This window comes from Leptonychotes weddellii, chromosome 2 (genome assembly GCF_054177405.1).
Source record: "Leptonychotes weddellii isolate Sample4059 chromosome 2, ASM5417740v2, whole genome shotgun sequence".
Taxonomy (NCBI): Eukaryota; Metazoa; Chordata; class Mammalia; order Carnivora; family Phocidae; genus Leptonychotes; species Leptonychotes weddellii.
Window position 1 is genome coordinate 23,726,370 of NC_138370.1, and position 18,290 is coordinate 23,744,659.

An 18,290-nucleotide genomic window follows, 5' to 3' on the forward strand; every position below is an offset into this window, starting at 1 on the left:
TTTAAAAAAAAAAAAAAAAAAAAAAAAGAGTATAAAAGATAAATACAATTATCAAACAACTGTTCTTTTTAAAGACAGAAATTTTTTTGAAAGATTTTATTTATTTATTTATTTATTTGTCAGAGAGAGAGAGAGAGCACAAGCAGGGGGAGTGGCAGGCAAAGGGAGAAACAGGCTCCCCACTGAGCAAAGAGACCGATACAGGACTCATGGGATCATGACCTGAGCTGAAGGCAGATGCTTAACCCACTGAGCTACCCAGGCGTCCCTCAAACAACTGTTCTTTGGAAATAATTTCTTCTAAATATTTATTGACCACCTCATGCTTATTAGGCATTGTGCTAGGTGCTTTGGAAGACACAAAATGATGAGGAAAACAGTATCTTTATTCACAGAGTTTAAAATCTGGAAGATATAACACATGTATACCAATAATAACAAAAAATAACTAAAGCATTATGTGAGAAGTGTCATAAAGCATCTTCTAAATTTACATTTTAAAGTCCTTTATGAATTCCAGAGAGAGGAATTACTTTGCTGCTAAGAGCACAAAAGACTTCATGGAGAAATTAATAAAGGCAGATCTTGAAGGATCTCCTAGCAGGAGTTTTGGGGAATCAAGGAAACAAGGCAGAAGCAACACTGTAAATAAACACATGGAATTTGAAAGGGGGTCTTCAACAAATGGTCAGATAAACCACTCAAAATTCTGTGACATGGATGTAAAAGTATGTTTAAGCCCATAAATGGAGGGCCCTAAATTATAAGCTAAAGAAGTTAAGACAGTGGGGAACTAGTTAAGCAGAAGTACGACATGAGAAAGAAAGACTGATTTGGTCTCATGTATCAGATGAAACAGAGATGGAGAGATGAAAGAAAGACTAACTAGTTAAGAGGCTTTTGCAATAGTCCAGGAGCAATGGTCTGAACGAACAGGGTGTCACAAAAAAGAGAGAGGATGGCATACACAGACACATAAGAAACACTGAAATGAAAAGTCTCAAAACTATTAAGTAAGAGTAAGACGGGTATCCATGTTAGAGGAGTGAGAATAACACCATGGGTTTGTTTGTTTGTTTTTTTTTAAAGATTTTATTTATTTATTTGAGAGAGAGAATGAGATAGAGCGAGAGAGCATGAGAAGGGGGAGGGTCAGAGGGAGAAGCAGACTCCCCGCCGAGCAGGGAGTCCAATGCGGGACTCGGTCCCAGGACTCCAGGATCAGGACCTGAGCCGAAGGCAGTCGCTTAACCAACTGAGCCACCCAGGCGCCCAACACCATGAGTTTTAAACCTGTGTCACTGAGAACATGAAGGTATGAATTGACAAAAATAAGAAATTCAGAAAGAAGAGTTTCAGTAGTTGCACTAAATGCATGCATGGAGGGTTTGTGGATAAGGAGTTAGATTTTATATATGCTGCAGTCATGGCTGAAAACACCTGGTTTCTGTTCACATGGAGATGCAGGACTGCAGCTCAATGGAGAGACAGTGGCAGTAGCATGGGAGACTGGGGAGTCACCTCACAGACAGGGCAGCTGGACCCCAAGCCGTACTGACACTGAACAATCTACGCTACAAATCTATTATGTTAGAAGAAAGTTAAGTTAGAACATATGCAGACAGACAGCTTACCTCATTCTGGCCATATCCAACAGTATTTTATTTGTTGCCAGAACAGCTGGAGGGACATCCATTCCATTGGCATGTTTCTGCCTGGCTTCAACCAATTTGCCATATAACACAGTCTGAACAAAGAACAAAGAAACAACTCAACGTTTGTTTGGGTTTTTTTTAATGTACTTAGAAAAATCCAGTCCTTTATTTTTAGAGCTTCAGCTATTACATTTTCCCTTAGGATGAAAAATTAACTGTACTTCAGACTCATAGCTAAAGAACAATTTTTAAAACACTGGCAACAAAATTTTAAGCATGCATATAATCATTTCAAATTCTGCCTTTTCACAAAAGCTGTACCTGAGTCTCCTGCTCTTGAGCTGAAATAACAGGTTCTGAGGACTTGCAAGATTTTCCTGGTGAATGCACCGTGATGCTAAAATATTTAAAAGAAAATAAGCAGTAAAGGTTTTTCTTTCACCAAGTTCACTTTTTATATCACCCCCAAACGAGAATATTGTTCCAAGTCAATAGTAACATTTACTCTTCATAATACCAGTAAAATAACTGTGATTTATATGACAGCCTAGATTTTAAACAATTTCAATCAAATGCATTCATTATAATGGTAAAGTTAAAACTGTAATTTGAATTCATCAAAATTTAGTATACTTAAAAACAGCATTTGCCCCGTCCTCGTCCTCAACCATATTCTTTGAAATACTCCTTATCTATACTGAAGATAACTTTTTTTGACCAAGAGAGATACAATCTATGATTCTTTACTGTGACATCACTAATTTTTGGCTGGTGAGGAACATTAGCATGGGATTAATCAAACTGTTCACAATTTTCTTCAAAATCAAACAAAAATAAGCCAAAGGGAATAATTTCTCTTTTGACTCCACAAAAGAAAGATTAAAAAACATGCAATTAGCAAACAACATGGAAGGTGCTAGGCAGCAAACTAGACAGAAAACCAATTTCTACAACAAGCATTTCTCATTGATAAATTAATTATAAAGATGAAAAGATATAAAAATGAAATTGTATGGAGTGGCCTATATAAGAGATGCCAAATTTAAATAAAGCCCTCTGTTGGTAAGGAAAGGAGGGAACATGTTTGATAGTTAAGAAATGTTTATAAATTTCTCTGCTGCAAGAATTCAAAATCTATAGTGTAAAGGAAGATTTTCACAATTATCAAATCTTATCGCTAAAATAAGGAGATTTAAACCTGAGAAAAAATAACTCCAGTTCAAAGAATTAGTAATATCAGGTTACTCAAGATCATTATAAATTTGTTTTAAATAATATAATTATATTAACCTTTATCTTAGTATTTATAAAAGTCTTTATACTAATGTACTGCTTGCAGAATGGTATTTTAAGTTATTTCACAAATAAATTTTATTATCATATATACTGGCAAAATATGGGTAATATACCCTGAAGCAGAAATACACATGGAAAACATTTAATAATAAATGTTTTGCCAATGAATGCTATTACAAGTGCACAGAAGAAAAGTCCAAAATAACTATAACAAGTATCATCAAAAAGTGGAGATGTTGGGGGCGCCTGGGTGACACAGTCGGTTAAACATCCAAGTCTTGGTTTTGGCTCAGGTCGTGATCTCAGGGTCATGGGATCAAGCCCTGCATCAGGCTCTACACTCTGCTAGAGTTTCTCTCTCCCTCTCCCTCTGCCCCTCCCTGCCTCATGCTCTCTCTCTAATAAATAAATAAATCTTTTGAAAAAAAAAAAAAGTGGAGATGTTCTACCCACGAAACAAGAAAAGATTGCTATGTTAAAGAAAGAAGAAACAGAAGAAGAAATAGTTCTTAGAAATTAAGATTTCAATAACTAAAATTAAAATCTTACTAGATGGAAGGGAATATAAAGTCAAGGAATCCAAGGGAGTAAACAAACAAAAAGAAATTGAAAACAAGAGAAAAGAAAAATGAGTAACAAAAAAGACAATTACTAACATCAAGGAAAATTAAAGTAGTGGTGGCCATAGCCACAGTTTGGCTTAGTAGTATACAATATTTGTGTTAACTATAATAACGTAAAAACAAATTGTTAATATGACCAAAACGTGAAATATAATTCTGTTTTGGTCAAGGGGGGAACTAAAGGAAGGGAAATGGGGGAAGGGCATATGGGAGATAAGTCCTAATCTACCATTATAGGTCAACAAAAAAACTTCTAAAACTGATAGGTCCAAAAATAGTAATCTAAGCATGTCACTTAGAAATATGGAGGCAGGGGCACCTGGGTGGCTCAGTTTGTTAAGTGTCTGACTCTTGATTTTGGCTCAGGTCATGATCTCAGGGTCATGAGATCGAGCCCCAGGACAGGCTCTGTGCTCAGCGGGAAGTCTGCTTGAGATTCTCTCTCTCCATCTCCTTCTGCCCCTCCCCCCCTTAAAAAAAATGGAGGCAAATATCAGTGAGACCAGCTGATAAAGATTTGAGGATGACCACTTCTACAGAACAGAGCAAAGTGGGTTTGGGAAGGTTGTGAACTGGCTTGTTTTGTTATATGCCATTAAGTACCAATTGACTTTTAAAACCATGTACATGAATTATTTTAATGAAAATTCAAATGAACTTCAAAATAAGAGTTATTGATGTGTAAGCATCTTTCTCACTCCTATACACTAAGCCCATATATTAAAAGTAATTTCTGGGTGACTCCACAGGTATGTCAAACCCAGTATGTCTATCACTAAACTCATCCCCTAAATATCCAACCTCTCAAACCTGTGTTCCTCTTATGTTGCCAATGAAGGGAACCTGCGATCAGACACAAACCTAAGTGTCATGTTCAAGTTCTCCACTTTCTTTAGCCCACGTGTCTTTTCAATCACTGAGTCCTAACAATTCTAGCTCCTAAATATCTTACAGTTGTTTCCTTCCATGCCCACTGCCACTTCCCTCGTCTAAGGTCCCACCTTCTCTTGTGAATGCTACTGCAATATAGCCTCCTTATTTGTGTCTCTACACTCTGATCCTCCTGCCTTCCATTCCCTCCACAACCAGAGTCACCGATCAAGGGTTGGCACACTAGGGCGCACAGGACAAACCTGTCTGTTCTGGTAAGGCTTGTAAGCTAAGGATGGTTTCTTACATTTTTAAACAGTTAAAAAAAATTAAAAGAACATTTTGTGACATGTGAAAATTATATGAAATTCACATTTCAGGGTCCATAAATAAAGTTTTATTGGAACACAGCCACACTCATTTTTTTTTTTTAAAGATTTTGTTTATTCATTTGAGACACAGAGATAGAGAGAGAGAGAGAGAGAAAGCATGAGCAGGGAAAGAGGCAGAGGGAGAGGGAGAAGCAGGCTCCTCGCTGAGCCAGGAGCCCGATGTGGGGCTCGATCCCAGGACCCTAGGATCATGACCTGAGCTGAAGGCAGACACTTAACCATCTGAGCCACCCAGGCGCCCCCCACTCATTTCTTTACATATCAACTATGGCTGCTTTAAGGCTAGAAGAGCAAAGTTAGACAGGACCACATAGCCCTCAGAGCCTAAATTATTTACTATCTGATCCTTGATGGAAATGTCAACCTCTGTTCTCAATCATAAATTTGATGTCACTGTCCTACTGAAAATCCTTCCTTAGCTCCCAACTCAAATGCCTTTATGATCAAGTTGAGGGCTTGACAGGAACTGGATATTCTGGACCCTATTTAATTCTCAGTCTTAAATTTTCACCATCCCCCCTGCTTCCCTTTACCAGGTAATTGCTAGGACTGTTGAGTTCCTTGATCATATCACACCCTCTCTTGCTTTCAGGTTTTAATACGTCGGCCATTCCTCTGCTCAGAGAACCTCCCTCACGTCACTGAACTTCTACCTAAGCCTCAAGTGTCATTTCCAAAGTGTGTTTCCAAAGTGCTACAACCCTGGATTCTAATTTTATGTTCCCCTACCTGTATATCCCACTAGAGTATAAACCCTGGGAGGGCCAGTGACTGTATCTCCATTTTTCCCCACCAAATCCCAATGCCTAGAGTAATACCTGGCACAAAGATGTTTGGCAAAAACATAATAAATGTTTAAATAAAGAAATGCTTCAGCACACTGAACGGATATCTTGTTCTATATACTCCTTAACCCTTTTGCTTACACATTGTAATTAATTACCCCATATCTAAACAAAAAGGAATTGTTTTGAGTGAGAGACTGGTATTATGGTAAATGTTTCTGTCAGATCCAAAATAGTATTATCTAAGTGAGAAATCCACTAGAAAGTAACAGTATCAGAGCACATTAACTTACATTCACCTGATATGTATATAAACAAAGTCCATTCAATAATCTGTATATAGGTCCTGACAAGTTTTTCAAATTCTCCATCTTTAGACCTTCTGTAATTCTGTACATTCTCCACACTTTCATTAAGTCAGCAAGTCAAATATTAAGTTCCAAAGTACAACAGGTACCTTCACTATTTCTACCAACTCTAATATCTACCATTTTATGCTGCCATAAAATATATTTTATATGGCCTTGGAATATATATTTTATACATATGTAATGACTGTTTAGATGCTAGAGGTTGATGAATATAGATTTGAAAGTCAGCTCTGCCATATGTTAGTTAGTTAACTTCTTAACCCCTGGTATCTTCAACTTGAAAATGGGAATAAATAATAGAAGCTAACTCATAGATCGTTGTAACAATTAAATGAAATATTACAAATAAAATACTTAGCATTTAGCATACGGCTTGGCAAACAATAATACCCAAGAAGTATTAGCTATTAAATTAACATTAATACTATCATTTTATAGGTCTTCTTTAATAATTACAATACTGGAGGCTTATGCTTTAACTTTAACTTCCTTCTGCCAATGAAATAGCCCAACATCTGATAGACCTTTCTCTTTAGGGAAGAAAGAAAAAAGGTGTTGATACAGTAAACATAGAACATAAACATTTTGAACTCTGTACCTTTTTTTAGGAATGTTTCTCCCAGAAGAAATTTTATCAGATCCTTTATGAGAATACATCTTCTCCAAGTTAGGCTGCTTTTAAACATATAAAGGTCCATTACAAAAAATCAGAAGTTTCAAAAACTTTCAAATACAAAAAAAAAAAAAAAAGGATACAAAAATCTCACAATGACAATTTTTCCTCTGATTAACCAAGTCATCAAATAAAAGTCATCACCTGAAAATAGCTCTTGGATTATCAACTTCTAGGATTCTAAAGGCAGTTAGAAATGTAATGTCCTATTTCTCCCAAATCTATAGAGAATATATGATCAAAGTAATTATTTGAGGCACAGCAGATGCCAAAGGTATAAACTGATTCAGTTAAATTCTGCATACTTTAATAAAACAGAAAAACTTTACCAAAAAATTTAATTCAGCACATTTTCGTATTACTCCAGTGTTCCAATTAGCTGAAGTCTGCCTGTGGGTCTTTAATCTGTAATTGTTATTTAAGATCCAAAAACAAAGCAAGAAAGTATGTGTGCAAGTGTGTGTGAGTGTGTGTATAGCTTTAATGAGAACATTTAGGAATCATGCTTATTTTTTTTATCAATTATGTGTATCATAATGTGTAAAAAAAACTCCAGGCCAAATGAGTTATAAAATAGGCTTTAAAAAAATTAAAATAAGTTACTTTCTCAAATATTTTTAACTGTCTTATTAGCCCCAGAAATCACATACTGCATATTTTATTCTATTCACAACACTACTCTTTCCAAAGTTTATATTTTGTTACATACGGCATTTCATTCAATAAAAAAGGAAATCAGTAAGAACCACCTCTTTAACAAACCAACCTTCTTCTCTGTGGTTAATTCAGTTGGTACTTGATTAGAGGAACGCTGTTCAATGCCAGGTGGTACAGTTTTAGAACTAAAAAATAATAAAATTAAATTATCTCAAATGCTAAAATGTAATTATCTAATTATCTAATATCATAATGCATCCACTCTCAGAAACACAGATGAGACTCTTACTGTTTTAAAACTGAGATTTTTTTTATTTATTTTTAAAGATTTTATTTATTTATTTGTCAGAGAGAGAGAACACAAGCAAGGGGAGTGGCAGGCAGAGGGAGAAGCAGGCTCCCCGCTGAGCAGGGAACCAGATGCAGGACTCGATCTTAGGACCCTGGGATCATGACCTGAGCTAGAGGCAGACGTTTAACTGACAGAGCACCTCAGGCATCCCAAAACTGAGATTTTTTTTAATTAAATTTTTTTTTTTAGAACAAGCTCTGGAAAGTGCTTTTTAAACTCTTTAAAGTTTAAAGCTCGGGGCGCCTGGGTGGCTCAGTCGTTTAAGCATCCGCCTTTCACTCAGGTCATGATCCCAGGGTCCTGGGCTCAAGCCCCGCATCAGGCTCCCTGCTTGGCGGGAAGCCTGCTTCTCCCTCACCCACTCCCCCTGCTTGTGTTCCCTCTCTCGCTGTCTCTCTCCCTGTCAAATAAATAAATAAAATCTTTAAATAAATGTAAAAAAATAAAGTTTAAAGATCTTTAGAGTTTTTTAAGTTTAAAAGAAAAATTGATAATCTAATGCACAATATGGGGATTACCGTCAACAATACTGCATTATAAACTTCAAGGTTGTGAAGAGACTAGGTTGTTCTCAACACAGAAATGATAATTATATGGGCGCCTGGGTGGCTCAGTTGGTTAAGTGACTGCCTTCGGCTCAGGTCATGATCCTGGAGTCCCGGGATCGAGTCCCACATCGGGCTCCCTGCTCAGCGGGGGTCTGCTTCTCCCTCTGACCCTCTTCCCTCTCGTGCTCTCTGTCTCTCATTCTCTCTCTCTCAAATAAATAAATAAAATCTTTAAAAAAAAAAAAAGAAATGATAATTATGTGACATGACAGAGGTATTAGCTAAGCCACTGTAGTAATCATATTACAATATATAAATCTATCACACCGACATGTTGTACACTTCAAACTTACACAATGTTATATGTCAATTATATCTCAATTTTTTAAAAAAGGAAAAAAACCCATAAATGATCGATAACATGTAAGGTACAAAAAAGAAGGCAACAAGTGTATTCCCTTCCCACCTTCCACACATAAGAAGGAAATATGATATATGGATTCTTCAACATTGATCTCAGTGCTGCTTCTTTAATCAATGGGAAAGTAGCTTTCTAAATACTATACTCAACTACTTCCTATCAATCAAGAAATGTTCTATGATTTATCTTTCACCCACTAATTCCCATATTCAAACTAGCTAAAAGAGGTATGCAAAGCAATTTTTACTCATTTTATCTTTGTGGTGCCCGTGAACTGGTATAATTTGACATTCAACAATAAAAAACCAGAAATTATAAAAGAAACCACTGAAAAATGAACCTTGGTAGAAGAAACACCCTCGGACATAATTCTTCATTAGTTTGAAGGATAAGTTTCTTAGGAAAGTCTGTACCAGCTTCATGGAGCCAACATCTGCCCTATTGAACACAAGAAGAATCTTTTAATACATAGTGAGAAAAATTAAATCAAACAGGTGGGTGTCTACATTGCCTACCTTTTCTGTAAGAGTGCAAATCCTTACAAATTTGCGTTTCCCAGGAACTTCTACCAAGAATCCCTCAGCCATGAGCTGGTGGGACAAAGCTTTCCACCAATGCTCCGTTTGATCCTTGCCACTGCCAAATAAACTGTGTCTGCGATACTGATCAGGAAGTCGCTGGGAATTCTGAAATTAGGAAGAAAATCAGTATTTAAAAATGCTTTTGTTAGTTAAACAGGGTAAGTAAAATAGAACTGTCTGTTCATTTTTTGGATTTAACACTAAATTTCAGCTTTAAATACCTACAAAATTTTATGCCCATCCTGCTTGTTCTGAGTACTTAAGTCATATAAATAAATATATAACCAAAATAGTGTTCCTTTCCTGTGTGAAATAATGGCAGGTAATTTCACATATAATCCACATGCATTTCCCAATGCCTAACGTTGGACAGGTTTGGAATATTTAACCTAGGCTATTCAGACCTTTTATTAACATACATTACTGTCTGAAAACAGTAATCATAGGCTGCAGCTCAAGACGAAAAGCATGGGTGTTAAAGGCAGTGTGACCCAACAGCTAGTCATCAGCGAGTGCGCTGCAACAACTCAGTTCCCACTGCATGCTGCGTTCACTGTGCTTTTGTCCATGAGGTACTGCAAAGTTTACTTAATCATTTCTGATTTAGCTGCTTTACAGAGATATTCCAGGAAAAGCAAGTGTATGCTACACAGATGCTGTTTTTGAGATTTTTTTTTTTCCTAAGTGAAGGGAGGATTCCAGTGGGAGCCTCTGCACAGGCCATCACCTTCTGGCAATGTTGGGGGAGCTAGTCTGTCACGTGCAACTCTCTTGTCCTCTGATAGAGAGGACTCCCCCCACCTTCACCCTCTGTAAAGTACTTTTCCATTCACTGTGCCCTCTAACCACCTCCTTCACTTATCCTACACATTGAAGTACTACCTTTAAATGTCTATAGTATTCTATGAACATAAGGCTTTATGGGAAGTTGCTCCTGTCTAATGTATTTGTGGCGAATACAGCAGATGGTCATTCAAGGGTCATTCTAACCTTCCCCCACTGTAACTTCTTCTACTGTAGAATCTGCGAAGTTACAAATACTGTTTCTCAAAATCCCTTTCAGCTAGAGTTCTGGGTATGATTTAAGAGGCATTTTTACATGACATCTCTAAGCAGCAAACGAGGTAAAGCTACTCTGTAGCTACTCTTGCAGGTATGCATGATTGTGGAGGTGTTTGCTTCTTATGAGAAAGTGTTATCCAAGCACCCAGCATTCAACTACTAGCTTCCTAAGTATCAAAAGGCTTCCACTTTTTGGGTACAGATTATAGCAAGTGCAGGGTGGTTACCAGAGCAAGCAAAAGGGGAACCTCCCTGCTTGTCACAGCTCCCTGTTCCGTGCACTGTGGGGTCTGGTGCTGTAGCAGCAGCTTCCCAAACTGACAGATAGCTTCTTGTCACAGAAGAGGCAGCAGGTCTCATGATTGACTATTTTACAGTACAATCTGTAAGTTTTTTAATGCCCAGTAATAAATGGCTTTCTGTTTAAATTGTCTGGAGTGATTACGAGCAAATATAAATTCTGTATTTTAGGTTACACTTATATTTCAAAAACATCCATCCCTTGAATATGTCAAGAGGTTATTGTATTCTAAAACTTTAAATATAAAATGCAATCTAAATTTTTGAAACAGCCACGGCCCCGTCAGTCAACATTTTTACATTTACCTATATTTCATGAAGGGTTAATAATCAATGCATAGAAAAATCCAGGGATCAAAATCAAAACAATTCATAGGATGAGTTCCAGCAGACATAAACTCAACAGACATAAAATAAATAAAATCCTAAAACAAAACAAAACAAAAAACAGTGAAAAAGCCTAAATAAAGCCGATCCCTCACACAAAGGAAACCTATGCTGCCTTTAGATTAAAGTGGAACAAATGCCCATCAGAGACACTTCAGTGCCTAGAAACTGAGTTTAACATATAGGCTTCTGAGAGGTTAGTTAACAGTCTATAACATGCATTCTATTTATCTTAAAAATAAAAATAGAGGGCGCCTGGGTGGTTCAGTTGGTTAAGTGACTGCCTTCGGCTCAGGTCATGATCCTGGAGTCCCTGGATCGAGTCCCGCATCGGGCTCCCTGCTCAGCAGGGAGTCTGTTTTGCCCTCTGACCCTCCCCCCTCTCATGTGCTCTCTCTCTCTCTCTCAAATAAATAAATAAAATCTTTAAAAAAAATAGAAATAGAATTATTTTTATTAAAATGGGTAAGTAATGAGCTTTAGTATCATGGTGATTATATTTATCAAAATTTTATTAGAACAAGATTTAGAGAAATAGAAACACCCAGGTACAACATGGTACCTTTTTCCTTGTTAACAGTCCTTACCTAAGCCAACTGACTTTGGGTTGACTTGAAAAGAATGCTTAAAATCAAACATGAGAATTTCAGAGCTTGAACACTGGAGCTCTTTGATCTACATGGTTATTTTCCACTCATATTGCTAACAAATAATCAGAGGCTCAAAGATATTAAGTGGTAGCCTAACGTCCCAGAACTAGGAGTAGAACACAGGCCTCCAGAGTATTAGTTCTAATCTTTTATTACTAGATCATGAGAATACACACACAAATATACATATGCAATACATACATATACAACATAGATAGTACGTATACATATACCACGTATCCATATACATATATACACACACACACACATTGTTTGTAGTTAGTACGGTAAGACTACCTGGATTCAAGTCACAGCTCTGGTACTTACTACCTTTTTGACTGGGCAAGTTACTTAACTTACCTGGGCTTCTATTTCCTCAGCTGCTATACAAGTATTAACAATAGCTTCTAAGATTTATTTATTTATTTATTAGAGAGAGAGAGCATGAGAGGGGGGAAGGGCAGAGGGAGAAGCAGACTCCCCGCCGAGCAAGGAGCCCGATGTGGGACTCGATCCCGGGACTCCAGGATCATGACCTGAGCCGAAGGCAGTCGCTTAACCAACTGAGCCACCCAGGCGCCCAACAATAGCTTCTATCACTTGGGGATGTTGTAAAGATAGAGTAACAAGAAAGAGACTGGCTCAGTAACACTAACTTTCTTTTTATTAGTTAACAGTTGATCCTTTAACTCAACCTGAATTCCCTAATCTAAAAGAAAAACCACTCTAGGGGCACCTAGGTGGCTCAGTCGGTTAAGTATCGACTCTTGATTTCTGCTCAGGTCATGATCTCAGGGTCATGAGATTGAGCCTTGGTGCTGGGCGTAGAGCCTGCTTAAGATTCTCTCTCTCTCTCTCCCCCTCTGCCCCTCCCTCCCACATAAGCACATGCACATGTGCACTCTCTCTCTCTCTAATAAATAAATAAATCTTTAAAAAAATAAAAGAAAAACCACTACTTAGTATCTAGTCAGATTTCCCTGTAACACTGGTAATGGTACTCTACATCTACTGGGGGCTTACCCTTGTAGTAGGAGATTCTACTGCTTGCAAACCAGTAACACCAAAGGTATTAAATTGCCTAACTGGTACTTATTAGCAATCTCAACACTAAAATTATTCTTCTAGCCTTTCCTTTCATAAGAAAAAAACAAACAAACAAACCCCACAAAACCTGAAGTGAATGAACACATTTACTAGTATGAAGCAATGAGATTTTTCTCTAATCAGAAGGGAGTAATTGTCCTTCCCCTCATGATCAATAATTGCAAATACTGTATACTGTGTGAATAAATTTACACTGTCTTGTTTCCAAGGCAATCACCATGCCCAGAAAGCTGCTATAGAGAATATAGGGATTTAGGCATTGGTTTTAAGGAAGGCACATGTTACAGACCCACTCCTTACCAGTCTCATTCATTCTAGTATCTCTAGATCATTCAATCTAAAAATAAAAATGTAAAACTGCATGTGAACAGCATAATGAAAACAAAGGGCATTAAAACAGTAGTCAGGAAAGCTGCTTGCTTATCCTGATTCTGGCACAAAGTAGTATGACCTAGGCAGGTCCTCCAACTTTCAGGGATTCAGTATCAACCACTGTCAAATAAAGTGATAGAGATAAATAGTCTTTTCGCTCTAGGAGTCTACACCTCCATGGGACACACTCAAAAAGGGAAATTATCTCATTCTTTTCTTTTAAAAATCAGGTTGGGACAATAAGGAGCACCAAACTGGCATATCAAGGAATATGGAAACCTACTAACTGATAGATAAGTGTTAGAATAAAGAGAGCAGACTGGCTAGAACCCACGACCGACCCAAAGTAACACTTTCTGATAAAAGCAAAATCTCTGAACCTCTATCTGATAGAGAAAACAAACAAATCTGCCACTTGTCTGAAGTAACTTCTCTAAAAATCACAATTGTTTTGTGTGGTAATTCTTTCTGCTAGGAATGCCACACTTCCCTCCACCTTTCTTCCCTCATTCCATCTCTGAATGCCAAAATCTACTGTATCTCCCACAAAAAAGAAAGCTCCAGTGATACTGATAGAATCACAAAGACTTCTCTAATTTCCTGTCTATTAACAAGTACTCTCTCCAGAACTTATATTTATTCCTATGTCCTTTACCTCTTTCAATGCTACACTATACTATTTCTTCCCAAGTAACACCTTCCGTACTAGAGGATGAGTTTCATGTAAGTCAGGCTTTGGATTTCCCACAAAACATAGTGCCTTACACACACACACACACACACACACACACACACACAAAAGATGTTTAATAACTAGTGGAAAAAATTGGTATGAGCTCTAACTCTCAAGTTTTATTTATTTTTTAAATTTTATTTATTTATTTGACAGACAGATATAGTGAGAGAGGGAACACAAGCAGGAGGAGTGGGAGAGGGAGAAGCAGGCTTCCCACTGAGCAGGGAGCCCAACGTGGGGCTCGATCCCAGGACCCTGGGATCATGACCTGAGCCGAAAGCAGACGCTTAACGACTGAGCCACCCAGGCGTCCCAACTCTCAAGTTTTAAATCTCTATGTTCTTAAACTGTGAAACAAGCCCACAGTTTCTGTTTACATTTTAACTTCTTTTCTTTTGTCTCTTTCCCAGTTCCTACAAGCCAAAGAAGCTCACAGCTACGCCTTCAGGGCTTAACAAAGTCACTTCTGGGGCTTTATTCTAAGTGCAAAATAAAATCAAAAGATAAAATAATTATCTCTTTGAATATATTTCAATCAGACAAAATAGCTTATCCAGAAAATTAAAGGGATAACCCTCTCCTGTTCAATACTTTGAAAATTATAAAGGGTGATTAAAACCACCAGTAGTTTTCTAGTCTGCCCATAGTCAAAGCATCTTTTATCAAAAGTATTACCTAATTCTGGAGCCATGACAAGACTGAGCACTTTGATAATATGATCAGAAATGAGGTTTCCCGGGGTGCCTGGGTGGCTCAGTTGGTTAAGCGACTGCCTTCAGCTCAGGTCATGATCCTGGAGTCCCGGGATCGAGTCCCGCATCGGGCTCCCTGCTCGGCAGGGAGCCTGCTTCTCCCTCTGACCCTCCTCCCTCTCATGCTCTCTGTCTCTCATTCTCTCTGTCTCAAATAAATAAATAAAATCTTTAAAAAAAAAAAAAGAAATGAGGTTTCCCTTAACATCCTGGTTATGCAAATTAAGTACCGTGTTTCTATTTTCTAATCCAGAAAATGATAATTGCATACCTTACCACTTATTCATACAGGGTGTTTAAAAATATTTATGTGGTGAGCTACTTAGAGAGCTAAACCAAAGTTTCTTAGGCAACATTTCTACTATTTAATTTCTAACTAAACTTGTGCTATTTAAAAACAAAATTTTAAACTCCATTCACAAATACCTGGATGGGCCGCATAACTGTTTATACTATTAGAAAAATCTTGTGTAAGAAAGGAGAATCACATGCTGCTTAAATTATATTTCTTATATATATGTACAAATATTATCTCTTTAAAACTCTGTTTTCAGTTTAATATATTTATCATCTTACAGATCAAAATTATCTACAAAGATATCAATTTTCCTAAATTAGTTAAGGTGGACGATTTACTAAATTCCTAAAGGAATCACAATTATAATTTTTAAAACAATATCCCAATAGATACCAAGATCACTGAAATGGAAGGGGAAAAAAATTACCTTATTTTCCCTGTAGTTAATGCCTACAAATTTCTGTTAAGTGGTACTTTTTGAAAAGTTTCACACCCTTATCTAGCAAGGGTAGTATAAAATTTCACAAAGAATAAACTTCTTAATTTGAAGACTCCCAAAAGAGACTGTCAGTATAAGCGGTCTGATCTGGTTTTCAAATAATAGGTGAAATCTGATCCCTCTTGTGGCCAGTTCAAGTTTGTGTAGGAGCCCACTTACACTTATTTGTTGATACTGGATACTGCTGGCTTATACCAAATTAAAACAAGGATAATTTTTATAAATTACACATTCAACTGGGATACACAGGTTTTGAAGATGACAGAGACAGAAGAAATTTTCATAGCTCTCCATTAAACTTAAATCTATCCCTTAAAAAAGATACTAGCAAAAAAAAAAAAAAGAGAGTAGCACTCAGCAGCTAAAACCAAGTTTCTTAACTTGGAATACTACTTAAATAATTAATTAATAGTGGCAACACTATTAAATTTCTAATCAAACTGGTGATTTAAAAACAAAATTATAGCGGGGCTGGGGGAAAAAAACCCCCCAAAAAAAATACACAATATTTTAAACTCCATTCAGAATCTAAAAACATCACTACCCGAAAAGTTAACATGTTTTCAATATTTCATTAAAAATATTTCACAAGTAACTTAACATGTCCCTTTCTAAACAAGATAAAAACTCAGAAAATATTTACATGAAGCATTCAAGTATTTAACAAATAAATGCTTACCAAATTATTTTTTAAATTCTACATATAAAGTGAGAATATTAATCTCTACTTTTAAGTATATTTTTAATAAATATACATATTTGTGAAGGATTCTACCTCCCACTTTGGTTTATTCAACTAATAGCAATGCATAATACTTGGCTCTCCTTTACAGACTTCTAAACCAGGAATAAAATCATATGAACAAAAGGACTACAGACTGTAAGGGTCATGACTACTCAAAGTGTACTTGCAAATGTTAGCATAATTCTGGAATGCTATCACTAAAAAAAAAAAAAAAAAAAGTAGCTGAATTGACTATCGCTATTTATTCAATGGTAAAGCCAAAAACAAAAGAAAACAAAACAAAAACCTTGGAATTTTAAATACGATAAGATGATAAGAAACAGAAAAGAAGAAAACTATACTGCCAAATATTGTTACTGAACTTAGACATTTACAAATAATCACTGAATTAAAGTTTTGCTCAAAGAATTTACTACTTTCCAGGGCACCAAAAGAGACAATTTTGTTCCACCTATCTCCTGATACAATGAAAGCTAGCTTTTCTTGATTATCCTAAGAAAGACCAGTTTAGGGATTTATCCAACTGTAATCTAATAAGCTAATACAATGCTTCTAGAATGAGGTGCAGAGCTGAACATCAACTTGAAATATGAAAACAGCAGTACATGTGTTAACATGTAAGTTTTGTCAAAAGTAACAAATGCAGTGCTTAATTGGAACTTAATATGGCTCTCTGACTTTCCAATAACTCATCTAAAGCCAAAGCTGTAATACTAAGACAAAAAACTTATGAAGAAAAGTGTAATAGGAGTGCAAGAAGAACTATAAAGGTGATTCACAGGTATACTTACAGATCCTTGGAGAAATAAAATCGGAAGCCCAATTCCAAACCTTTCTCCTAAGATTTTCACAGCAGATAATAGCTGGAAGGCTTGTGGACCAAAGTCCTGTGATGTATCATCTGAGTCATCAATGGAAGAGCAAGTATCCAATCTAAGTAATAATATGATAGAAAGCTTAGCTTAGGCATATACCTTTAGAAATAAAAAGATTTCATGTAATAATTAACCAAGTAAAAAAAAAAATCTCAAATATGCCAACTGCTTCATAAGCTAACAAAGTTCATTACAGCCAAGACCATGTGAAGTACGTAAAACATGAAATATAAACCATAATATAGCTTTGTATGTTATGTTGATGGTTCTCGACCCTAGTATCCCGGAACCCAAATTTCACAGGAGGTACCTCGGACCATAAACAGAAGAGTAGGGAGATTCAAGCAAGCAGAATGCAGAAGTATAGCTTGAAAAGCTCCACTCAACTGATTATATAAATACTGGACTTTTGGGTTAGGTTGTAATGGGAGAAAAAGGTTGTTGCAAAAAAAAGTAACTTAAAAACCGAATCTCCTATGCAATAAATTATTAGCTTAAACTCTGATGACTGTAAAATATGACATAAAGATAAAGTGCACCTCATTTAAGTCCACTTGGAAGTTACATTCCTAAGCCATCCTTCAGGTAGATTTGGAATTATCATTAACACAAATGAGAATTCTTTAAAGCTGGGTGAGAACAAAAGGACTCCTTAGAGAAAATCAACTAATACAGTTCAACTACCTAATTCCATTACTTTCTTTATAACAAATACCTTTGAAATAGCAGTAAGAATACAGTCAATATTCCAGATATAATATGTTTTGGGGGGAAAGACTACATTTAGGTTTATCCTCCTATTCTAACTTCTTTATAGGATACTTAGCTCATTAATTTTCTTTTCTAGTATGAATACTTAAAGCTATCAGATTCTCACAAAGTACAACCTCTGCTGTATCTTCCAAGTTTTAATGTATATTATTGTAATCATCACTAAAGTTCTAAAAATGTTTTTAATTTCCAGTCTGATTCTCTTTGATTTATGAGTAATTGAAAGAAGACATCCAAATGGCCAACAGACACATGAAAAAGGGCTCAACATCGCTTGGTATCAGGGAAATACAAATCAAAACCTCAATGAGATACCACCTCAAAATGGCTAAAATTAACAAGTCAGGAAACAACAGATGTTGGCAGGGATGCGGAGAAAGGGGAACCCTCCTACACTGTTGGTGGGAACGCAAGCTGGTGCAGCCACTCTGGAAAACAGTATGGAGGTTCCTCAAAAAGTTGAAAATAGAGCTACCGTATGACCCAGCGATTGCACTACTGGGTATTTACCC

General features: G+C 36.5%; 2 protein-coding genes across 4 annotated transcripts in view; one reads left to right on the forward strand and one right to left on the reverse strand.

Annotated features, from left to right (window-relative positions):
• LOC102739174 (WRN RecQ like helicase) overlaps positions 1–18,290 on the forward strand; it is a 133,192-nt gene that overhangs the window by 91,908 nt on the left and 22,994 nt on the right. The gene's annotated exons all lie outside the window — the stretch shown is intronic.
• LOC145717838 (bifunctional 3'-5' exonuclease/ATP-dependent helicase WRN-like) lies at positions 32–17,267 on the reverse strand. Of its 3 annotated transcripts, none has more exons than XM_081808759.1 (7): positions 16,924–17,263; positions 9,159–9,329; positions 8,984–9,081; positions 7,432–7,507; positions 6,591–6,664; positions 1,977–2,052; positions 39–1,747 (listed from the first exon to the last, which is right to left on the reverse strand). In XM_081808759.1, exons 2-7 carry the CDS (start codon positions 9,228–9,230, stop codon positions 1,631–1,633), a joined length of 513 nt encoding a protein of 170 aa, XP_081664885.1. In that variant the 5' UTR covers positions 9,231–9,329; positions 16,924–17,263; the 3' UTR covers positions 39–1,630. The 3 variants fall into 3 exon arrangements, with proteins under 3 accessions (XP_081664896.1, XP_081664885.1, XP_081664877.1); XM_081808751.1 differs by having other exon boundaries at positions 6,591–6,667; XM_081808770.1 differs by lacking the exon at positions 1,977–2,052 and having other exon boundaries at positions 32–1,747; positions 6,591–6,667; positions 16,924–17,267.